The sequence below is a fragment of the Acomys minous genome (genome assembly GCF_964271855.1).
Source record: "Acomys minous genome assembly, chromosome: 5".
NCBI classification, from domain to species: domain Eukaryota; kingdom Metazoa; phylum Chordata; class Mammalia; order Rodentia; family Muridae; genus Acomys; species Acomys minous.
In genome coordinates, this window is record NC_140494.1 from 7,276,400 (window position 1) to 7,287,425 (window position 11,026).

The 11,026-nt window shown below is 47.7% G+C and overlaps 1 protein-coding gene across 1 annotated transcript; it reads left to right on the forward strand.

Annotated features, from left to right (window-relative positions):
- The first annotated feature begins 396 nt into the window (after positions 1 to 396).
- LOC311597230 (calmodulin-like protein 3) lies at positions 397 to 1,973 on the forward strand. Its single transcript, XM_084781439.1, has one exon. The coding sequence runs from the start codon at positions 641 to 643 to the stop codon at positions 1,088 to 1,090; it is 450 nt and encodes a 149-aa protein (XP_084637565.1). The 5' UTR covers positions 397 to 640; the 3' UTR covers positions 1,091 to 1,973.
- Positions 1,974 to 11,026: the final 9,053 nt, after the last annotated feature.

An 11,026-nucleotide genomic window follows, 5' to 3' on the forward strand; every position in this document is an offset into this window, starting at 1 on the left:
ATGCAGACAGAACACTGTATACATAATAAATAAATAAATCTTTAAAAAAAAAAAACAAGAAAGAAAGTAGAACGGTTGTTTTATTGAGCATAGAATAGGTTGGTTTATGGTTAGGCACAAAATTGAGAAAACGAAAGGCAAAATGAAAACTCAAGGCCAGAGACCAGGTCAGGTTTTTTTGTTTGTTTGCTTTTTGTTTTATCATTATCATTAAAAGGTTTTCTCTACACCTGGATGAAAGGTGTTGCCATGGCCACTGCCGGCCCTGCTGGTATTTGGAGAGGAAAGTTGCCTTTCACACACAAGGGCTGGCATCCGCTCAATTAGGAGGCCAGTCTGGTTGCTGCTCTTGGACACTTGTCTAAACAGGACCTGGCCTTCAGGCAACCACAGGGGCGGGGGCATCTGTGGATGGCAGCCCAATCCTACCAGACCAACGATGGGGGGAGGACCCTGCTCTCTCTTTTAAGCTCCAGCCAGTCAAGCCAAGGCTAGAAAGCCAGCCGGAGCCAGACAGCCGCCCCTTGCAGTCTCTACCTGTCTTTACAGAGCTGGGGAGAGAAGAGCCCAGCCCACAGTGAGCGTTTGGAAGCATAGACCAGCCTGGCCACTTCTGCCACCTCACCCACGACCTGCCAGCATGGCCAACCAGCTGACCGAGGAGCAAATCGCTGAGTTCAAGGAGGCCTTCTCTCTGTTTGACAAGGACGGGGATGGCTGCATCACCAGCCAGGAACTGGGCACCGTCATGCGGTCCCTGGGTCGGAACCCCACAGAGGCTGAGCTCCAGGGCATGGTGAATGAAATCGACACGGATGGAAATGGTACTGTGGACTTCCCCGAGTTCCTGGCCATCATGTCCAGGAAGACGAGAGAGAATGACAGCGAGGAAGAGATACGGGAGGCCTTCCGAGCGTTCGACAAGGATGGCAACGGCTATGTCAGCGCAGCCGAGCTGAGGCACGTGATGACCAGGATAGGGGAGAAGCTGAGCAATGAGGAAGTGGAGGAAATGATACGGGTAGCAGACACGGACGGTGATGGGCAAGTGAACTACGAAGAGTTTGTCCACATCCTAGTGTCCAAGTGAGGCTGCCCCAGAGACTCGTAGCTGGGTGCCCATGAGGCTCCTGGGCTGCAGGTTTGGCTGGACAGTGGCTACCCACACTGTGGTGAGACTCTTCCCCAGACCTTATATGTCCTTCTGTTTCCCAGCTTCCCCTGGGTTCTGTGGGTTGCACCCACCAGTCTGCACTTCACTTTCTGCGTCTCTTTTCCTGCCAACTTCCCACCTGCTCGTTTCCCTTGATGGAGAAAGCCTCAATCTGAGACTGATATCAGTTCCTCCCAGCCCCCAAGAGCTGAAGCAGAGTGTCCTATCCCTGCATGGACAATGACCCAAAGGACCTATGCTCCTGTTTTGTTTCTTTTTTCTTCCTTCCTTTTCTTTCTGTTTTCAAGAGAAATGATCATTAACTCCAGGGCATGCTTCTGACAGGAAACTCTGGGGTGGGGACCTTGTATGGGGTAAAGCAAAAACAAAGAGATCTGCCTAGCCTGGTAGCATCTCAGAAACTTATGGGTAGAGTCTCTAAGTGGCACCTTATGCTTGGCATCAAGATGGCCTATAGCAGTCAATACACATCATAGTTCCTGGGGCATCTTAGACGGCATCTTCATCTGCTGTTGGGTTTGGAAAGCATCTGGGCACTGCAGTGAAAGGCAGTGGCGGAGATTTTGATGACTGAGGCCAGGTCCCTGGAAAACATCACTTCCCTTCCATGCAGCACTTGCCTGTTACCTTCTGTCTCACCAAAAGTTCTGTGGTTCTTTTTTTTCTTTTCTTTCATTTTAATTTGTTTAAACTTGGAGTAAAGTTGTGTGTCATTGTAAAATGTTTGTATTCATCTAGAAGGAGAGAAATTTGAATGAGAGAGGGGGAAGCTGCCGAGGAATAAATAAGATACCTGTGCTATTTTGTTTCTTTTTCTGCTTCTAACTAAAACACTATTTTCTAAGCCTAGGAGATAAATGAGTTAGCAACCTGGTTTATCTCCTAGATAGCAACCAGGATGTTCCTGTGTGTGCTTTTTGTAAATGCAAAAAAAAAAAAAATTCATGTATTGGTGTGTGTAAAAAAAAAAAGTATGGATACAATAAATCTTTCAGTGTAATGACTAAGTTGGTAGCAAAGGGCAGGACATAGAAAGCTCGCTGACAGAACGCTTGCCTCGCAAGCAGGACGCTCTGAGTTCTCGATGCACATGCTCAACCCCACACAAAGTAGTCTTGGGGGGGGGTCATACCTGTGACACCAGCACTCAGCAAGTTGAGGCAGTGGGATCAGAAGCCCAAGGTTGTCCTTAAGAGTTAGAGGCCAAGACGTGCTGAAAACCCCAGCTTGTGAAAAAGGAGTCAGTTGCAGTAGAGAAAGGTCTCTGGTTATTTACTCTACTTTCCTACAGTCGCTCTTTATGCTGTCAAGTATCTAGTTGATACTTGACAAGTATCAAGTATCCAGCATTAGAAGGTTCTGAAGGGTGAGAGATTCTAAGATGGCTCCAGCACAAGGTGCAACAGCAATTCAGAGACCATTTAGCCCTGTTCATAGCAGCCACACCCAGAGGCTGACAGGCCTCCTCTGTCATCCCTTGAATGCCAAGAGGGGTGGAGGTGCAACGTTCAGTGACATGGACACTAAACTGGAACTCATTTTTTAAAATGTTGATTTTCCTCTCCCTACTCCCCAGTGTTTCCTGGCTTGTAAAATGGTGAGCGTGGGCTCTGCAGAGAGTGGGGCAGCCTGGGGCTGCAGCTCTGCCCTTCTGCTGTCTCCATGGCTGCGTCCCTTTGTGACGTCAGGACCCACACGCTGTCCTCACTAAGTGAGAGGTACTTAGTCTGCATAGGAACTCCCTGCCATCTGACAGGGCAGCCACTATGCTCTGCCTTCTCTTCCTACAACCGAGGAGCCTGAGTACATGTCCTAGGCTTGATCTCCCTCTTGGCTGAGCACACCCCCTTTGCCTTCACTGTGATGGCGGCCTTTCTCCACGTTGGCAAGGATTATAAGAACGGTCTTTTTTCTTTTCTTTTTCAGTGCTGGTGATTGAACCCAGGGCCTTATACATGCTAATCAGGCACTCTACCACCGAGCTATAGTCTCAGCCAACAAATAATATTTTTAAATTTATATTTATTATCATCCTGTGTGCACAGTGTGTACAGAGAGTACATGGGTCGCAGTGCACATGTGGAGATCAGAGGGCAACTTCGTGGAGTCAGTTCCCTCATTCCCCCTATGTGGGCTCCTGGGATGGATCGCAGGTTGTCAGAGCTACACAGCAAGCACTTTACAAGCTGAGTCGTGTCATCGGCCCAAGAATAATAGTCTCAATACAGCCATCATGGAGTAGGTCCCTTAAGTGAGCATGGAGAGCCCTTGATAAATGATCCCTCTAACTATCACACTTACGGGTCCCTCCTAGCACTGACAGTCAGCAAGGCTTGTCACTCCCAAAAGAGCCCAAGGGCCAAAGGTAGGGAGGAGACAGTAAAAGGCTTTCAGTGACATCTTGCAGAATCCCAGGTACAAGGTCACTGTGAGTCCTCCCATCAGGAGAGCAGGAGGAAGTTTCCAACTGGGCGAACTAACCTCTGGCTCTGCTAAGAGTCAGGCTTGGCTGGACATTTCCATGTAGGGATTTGGGGACAACTCTCAGAAGCACTAAGGACACAGCATGCACAGGTGACTGGGTAGCAGCTCCCTGGAGTCCTTGGAGCAGAAGAGCTCAGACTGGGGTGTAGCTGTGTCTCACAGAGCCCTCTGCCAGAAGAAAACAACATCCCCTGCGTGGGCAAACATAACTCAGATCTCCTAAACTCTGCAGGCGAGTGAGAAGCAGAGGCCCCTGTGGTCTTTCTGGTCCCTGTAGACAACCCGGCTGGAACGCTGATATTGAATCCTAACATCCTGAGCCATAAGCTACATGAAGTACTTACACTAAGACCTACACACGCTGCTAAGAGTTTAGCCAAGAGGGGCTCCTTTTTTTATTTCTCTGCCAGGTCTTGGCAATGCAGCTAAGCAAGCCTCCTCTTTGTGATCCACACACCACCCTGAAATTGCTCTTACTTACGTTTTTCAATCCTCAGAGCCTTTCATGTAGAACTGCCAGGGCAGGGACTGGCAGGTAAGGTGGAAAGGCCCCTGCTTGCTTTCAGCCAAGAACTGACAGGCCCTGAGCATCCCAGCGGGCAGATCCCTCAGAAGGGTGGTAATTAAAACGTGTGTGTGTGTATGTGTGTGTGTGTGTGTGTGTGTGTGTGTGTGTGTGTGTGTGTGTGTGTTCTTCCTCCCGTCCTGAAAGCTCTAAGGCATCAAGGTCAGAGCCACTAGCCCTATGTCCAGCAGACTGTGCCTGGTCCTGCCCATTGGTATTCCCTTCTCTGAACACTATTTGCTAAAACTGTTTCCGCAGCCTCCTGTCCTGCAGACTTGGGCCTGTCTAGCAGGAAGCGCCTGCTGCTTGAGTGCATGGCTGACCCCTCTCTCTAGCCTGTTGAGTTTAGAGTGAAGAATACTGTTGTGTCTATGAGACAGAATAACCAGTTCTAGTCTTGAGGCTTCTTGCAGGCAGCAACAGTGCCTATGATCAAGACAGCGATGGCTCTAATGCTCAGAGGCCAGAATTCCACAACATCTATGAGGCCCACGGCGCTGCTCAGATCTGCCCCTCACTGAGGGAGCCTTAACACCACCTGCCTCCCATGAACTGCCTGGAGGGTCCCAAGCTTCTCACCAAGTCTGGCAACACCAATTTCTACAGCCAGGCATCAGATGCTCTGGCTCAGTTTACCCAGAAAAATGTACCCCATCACACAGGAGCCTTAGCCCCTGGGGTACTCAAGCTGTATCAGCATCCTTCTCCCCACTTGCATGACGTTATTTTCCTTCCCTTCTCTTCTTCCCCATCGCGGCTAGGACCTCCAAGGAATCAGTCCTGTCCAACCACATATAGGAATGGGGGGAACTGCTGTTTATTTAAGAAAAAAAAAAGACAACGCAGTTATTTTTACTTAATTTAATAAAATTTGATCACCATGAGTGAGAGTGGGATTTCACCTATTGAGAAAAGGCAAAGAGAGGGCTGTGTGCGGGTCCCAGGAAGGAGCCACAAAATACCAGCGTGTGGGGAGCAAGAGAGGACTCTGTCCTGTTTTCTCCTTTGACAGAGTCTGAAGCAGGCGCCTTGCCTCTAACACACCCCTTTCCACATGTGAAATACACACACCAGGACCTATTCACGCTGAGTTATCAACTAGGACTTATTCACACTGAATAACCAGATTTAAACAACCTCCCCTCACTCCCCAAAAAAGGTGCTATCGGACTCCAGCTCAGCAGAACATTCCATCTATCTTTGGAGGAAAGAATTTATAAATATTACCTCGACTTTCATGTGCTTTCACTGAGCTCCCCCATAAATCAGGACCCAAGGCTCCCACACTCCCAGATATATAAAGCTCGCCTCTGACTCTTGGGTTTCCAATTTTAAATCAAACACAGGCCAGTCTCACTGGCTCCTGTTTATCCCTACAGATTCCAGAGACCAGTTCAAAGACTCCAAGAACCAAACAGCTAAAAATGGCCTATTGTCCCTGCTGGAGAAACAGAACATGAAAACTCCCATGCTGGGTGGAAGGGTTCCATGTAGAATAAAGAAACAGGTGAAGATGATGTTTTGTTTGTGTCTTTCGTTTAAGGAAGGGAGGAATGGGGGGGGGAGGTGGTGATAAGGAGAGAGATGAGGGGGGAAGGAGGGAGGGAAATAGGCAAGAGACGGGAAGGGCAAAATAACATAATACAGAGTCTAAACCCACACGTCAACTTCTCCATCATGGAGCTTTTCTGATTGATTGTTTCCATAGCAACGATTCCTCAGCTAGGACTCTGAACTAGGCAAGGGCATACAAGGGAGCCACTACAGAAAGACTCCCCTAAGCCACTCCCACGACAGTGCGGCTTGGCAGGTGCTGGGTGCGGGATAAGCCAGCCCAGCCACCTGCATGGAAGAGAAGGGCACTGAAGGGGACCTAGGAGTGATGATGGAGCGTCCACATTCAGGAAATACAATACGGAAGTGATCAGTGTGACCTACGTGCCTTCTCTGCGTCCTTCACTTCTTCCTACAGCACTCAGCATGACCCAGGAGGGCAAAAGAGCTGAGCATTGTGCAGATAAGTGTCTGAAAGCTAAATATCAGGCAGGCCCAGGCTGCCTTACACAGTATGAGGGCTGCCATGCTCACACCGGGGGGGGGGGGGGGGGTCATTGTCTGCGCATGGATCACAGAAGTCCTACCGGTCCACAGGAGACGCTCACCTCCCATCGTCAACAACCAAGCCAGTTTTAGGCTCTAGTGTACAGTCCCCCATGAATGACAGAAGTACAGCTTTTACTGGGACACATTAGCACAAACCATCATCACCAAATCCTCAAAATAAGTTGATATGGCAGCTTTCTTATTCACTCATTTTAAAGAGGACTGTGTAGCCCTGGCTGTCCTGGAACTCACTCTGCAGATGAAGCTCATCTCCAACTCAGAGATCCTCCTGCCTCTGCCTCCCAAGTGCTGGGATTAAAGGCATGCGCCACCACCGCCTGGCCCAAAATCTTTCTTGATGATAGATCCCAGGCCTCCAGCAAATTTTAAACAACATCCATAGCGAAGGAACTTCTCCTCCTGGTCCTGAACAAAGAACTTTAAAGAATAAAGCTACTGGTCCAACACAGACGTGTACCCAGATGATGTAGCATTTATTCAGCAAATGTTGCTGAGCATTGTACGTACACACATGCTAGGTTTTGGGGAGACAAGAAGATAAGACTTGACCAGCAGTTTTCACACTGCTCTCATGGAACACCCAACAAAGTAATGCAATGGAGGATTTTGGCTCATGGTTTCAGGAGATTTCAGTCCACCATGGTAGGGAAGACATGATGAAAAAGCTCAGAGGCAGCAGAATCATGTGGCTCTTGCTCACATCTCACCTGTAGACCTGGATACGGAGAGCAGGACTAGAGCAGAATCCACCCTCAAAGACTTGCCTCCAGTGATCCACCTCTGCCAGCCATGCCATGTACTAAAGGTTCCACAGCCTTCCCAAAGCAGTGCAACAACACAGGGGCCAAGTGTTCAAACACATGGGCCTATGATGGGACATTTCATATGCAAACAATAAGAAATATGCAGATAATGGCCTGGTCTACAGAGAGTTCCAGAAAAGCCATTGCCATACAGAAACACTCTGCCTCAAATAACATATATATTTGTGTATATACATGTATATGTTTATATTACATATTACATGAAAATGCCTGACTGATACTCTAGGATATCTTTTCATGACTTAGATATGTAATGAACTAATGTGAGTGACTACAGTTTTGTAAATAAACTCACTTTCTTCATGGAGACAAATAAGAAATATACAGATAATGATGGAAAGACCAATAGATAAATGGCCATAAGAGGCAGGGGGAGGCGGGGGTGCATTGAAACAGGGAGGAAGAGATGCCAGCTCTAAAGTGAGAAGGAAAGTACCTGGAAAGACTTGAGAGGTGATTCACAAGCCAAATCTGGAAGGCAGACGAGTAGATGAGGTAGGCAGGGATGTCCTCAGCAAAGCAAACGACACGTGAAAACTCAGAGGCACGGGGCTGCCTCTTTGGGTGGTGACCTCCTCTGAATCCTTATGAGTTTAACTCTGGTGTTGGGAGTACTGAGAAACTTCCCTTGGCTTTCCAGTGCCTCCAAGTTCAGCCCCAGGCAAGAGTAGAGCACAGTTCTTCATAAACTCAACCCTATGCCCCATCCTTGTGATCTGTGTATTTGACATCTTCCTCTCGGTGAATCATTTGCTTCACATGTTAGTCATCTTCACAGCCAAATGAGCAGCAGAGAACTCAGCTTGGAGTTGTTATTTAAAAATAAGGCAGTTGATTGGGGCAAATAGAGCAGCTGAGGATGATCTGTTTAGACATGCTAGTGCTGAGGGTGGGAAGATGGGCATGCGCAAGGTTAGGAAGACATCGCTCCACTATCTGTGGGACTCAAAGATCCACACTGGAGGCAATGGAGACTCTTGGATTAATCTGGAGAAAGAAACCACAGTGGTGGCTATCGGGGGACTAGGGGTAGAGGCTATGGAAGACAGGAGATTAGACAGGACACCTGGGAAATAACCCACGTTAAGAGTCAAACTCCAGGGGAGCTGGAGAGACGACTCAGAGGTTAAGAGCACTGACTGCTATTCCAGAGGTCCCGAGTTCAAGTCCCATCAACCACATGGTGGCTCACAACCATGTATAATGTGATCTGGCGCCCTCTTCTGGCCTGCAGGTGTACATGCAGGCAGAGCACTGTATACATAATAATAAATCTTTAAAAAAAAAAAAAGTCAAACTCCAGTAGGTTTGGAACAAGGATGTAGCAATGGGTGAATAATGCTGGGAAAAGAGACGTTACTCACATATGTTAAAGGCTAGAATGTCATGGAGAACTCGGGAAGAGAAGAGGCAAGAACTACTCAGGCAAATGTCTTGATAGTGTCAATCTCCAAAAAGTGAAAACTGAGAAGGAGAAGAGTGTTTTCGTGGTTGGAGTCTTAGGAGGAAGGACACGATGATTAATCTGATTTTCAGTCTTACTGACTTTCAGGTGCTAGTGCTTACAGTTAGAAGCACAAGGTCAAGGCTGATGCTCTGGGGAGGCATCAGAGTACGGGAAGCTGTAGGAATCAATGAAGCATGCCAGGGAGCAAAAACGGGACTGTATCCTGAGTTCTTCTACCTTGTTCACATACGGTCCATTTGTAGGAAAGTCCGTGGTTCCTATAAGGCTCTGCTGTTACTGTCTCAAGAGCGACTGGTCTCTGCACTCACTGAGATGTGCAGCCGTTCCTGCTCACTCTTGTGGCCTCCGCTCTAGAAAGAGGATATTTGTCAACACTGGATGACTGTCTCCATCATGGCTCAGTGGTTAAGAGCACTGACTGTTCTTCCAGAGGACCTGAGTTCAATTCCCAGCAACCACATGGTGGCTCACAACCATCTATAATGTGATCTGATGTCCTCTTCTGGCCTGGGGTACAAGCAGGCAGAGCACTGTATACAGAGCTCTCCATTCTCAACCAAGCCAGGCCAGTCTTTATTTCCACTCAGCCCATGGACACAAATTCAGCCTTTCCTTCTGTCCAGAAAGCGTTGACATATCACACTGTGAGTGGGAAGAGCAGATGGCTATCCACATAACCCGGGAACTTAAGAGAATACAAACACCACGCCACACTTCCCAACACTTACAGGCCTGGTGGCCAGAGCAGACTCAGCTCACCTCTGACCCCGGGGTGTTCCTGTTCACAGCAGGCTTGGAACACATACTTTTCCCTAGTCGACTATAGACGAGAGTACAACTACGGTTGGGAACAAAGTTCTCATGACCTAGAATGTGCAGCCATACTGGCCAAAGACCACAAGCCCGCCTCTAGTATACTGTATCTTCCATTTCCCTGCCACCAAGAAAGGGAGGAGCAGTCAGGAACTCAGGTTAAAGGACACTGTTAAGCTGCTCAGGGAAAAAAAATGTTCCTAGAGTTGTTAGTATCCATGCCTGAGTCCTGGTAGCATCATCCACCAAGTCTGGGCCACCTGACCTCCATAGGCCAATTAAAGAGACAAGTGATAGTGAAATGCAAAAAAAAGGCATTTTAGTCAATGCAGCCACCCTGGGAAGAGTAATGGAGAAATCCATTCCAAGCCCAAGTCCTTTGGGGTGCTAGCAAAAGGTTTGCATTCAAACAGACAGCAAGGCTGGCCTAGAGAGGCGGTTCAGAGGTTACACGCATAGCACTCACATCAAGTGACACCCACATCAAGTGGCAACTGCCTGAAGCTCTAATGCTAGAGGACACAGCACTGTCTTCTGGCCTCTTTTGGCATTTGTAGACACACATATGCACACACGCACACAGACAGGCAGACAGAGACCTAGTGTAGTGCCACGTGCCTTTAAACCCAGCACTCAGTAGGCAGGGGCAGGCAGATGCCTGTTTAATGCCAGTCTAATCTACACAGCAAGTTTCATGCCACCCAGAGATGCATAGTGACACCCCCACCTCAATAAACTAATAAATAACCCTTTAAGTAGAGAACAGGACGTGTACATAGTTAAGCAATCCTGGTCAAGGTGTGGTCTTGACCATCGTTGACCCATCATTGTCTGAATCTAGTCTGACTGCTAAGTGGTCTGACAAGCTGTCAATCTTTTTGTGGAAGACAAGCTTCTCATCTGATGGACACCAGGCTCCCTCATACTTTTTCTTTCTTTCTTTCAAGATGGGAAAACTCCAGTTTCTTGGAGTCCATTATTTCAATGGTCTGATAGATCAAAGTAGAAGGCACAAGTGTCTGCTTAAAATATCTCCATCCTAATAGCTTCTCAGCCTTTTGGCCAGGACCAAGTACCACGATGTCCTCGTTTCCTCCAGGACAGTTACAAAACTACTTCATAGTGATTGGACGAGGGTCTTTTAATTCAGAAAGAGAAATTAGGTAGAAAGTGAGAAATACTTCTTTCCCAGAAAGAACTAAATGGTATTAAACAACAAAAAATTTTTTTCGTCTGAAGCAGGGAAGATTTAGATTAGACGTGCAGAGGAACCCCACAATAGCTCAGATTTGGAGCCGGCTACTGGGGAAACCCAAGTAGAGCAAATTACCTCACCTGGGGGCCCTGCTGGGATGAAATAAAGGCACCTCTGTGCTGCCTGATATCCTTACCTTAGCACTTTCCATAGTAAGTTCTCTCTACTGAGACTTACAGGAGAGTTATACAAGAAAGCTCTTTTAGACTGGGAATGGTCCCAAGAGATACCAGTTGCATTTCCAAGAACTAGGCTGTCCAAATAAAAACCCTGGGTCAAACTTCTCTACCTAAATTTAAAAGGAAATTGTTGGGTTTTC

What these genes read in the sequence shown, in the direction of transcription:
- LOC311597230 (XM_084781439.1), top strand. Translation starts at nt 641, where the DNA reads ATGGCCAACCAGCTGACCGAGGAGCAAATCGCTGAGTTCAAGGAGGCC.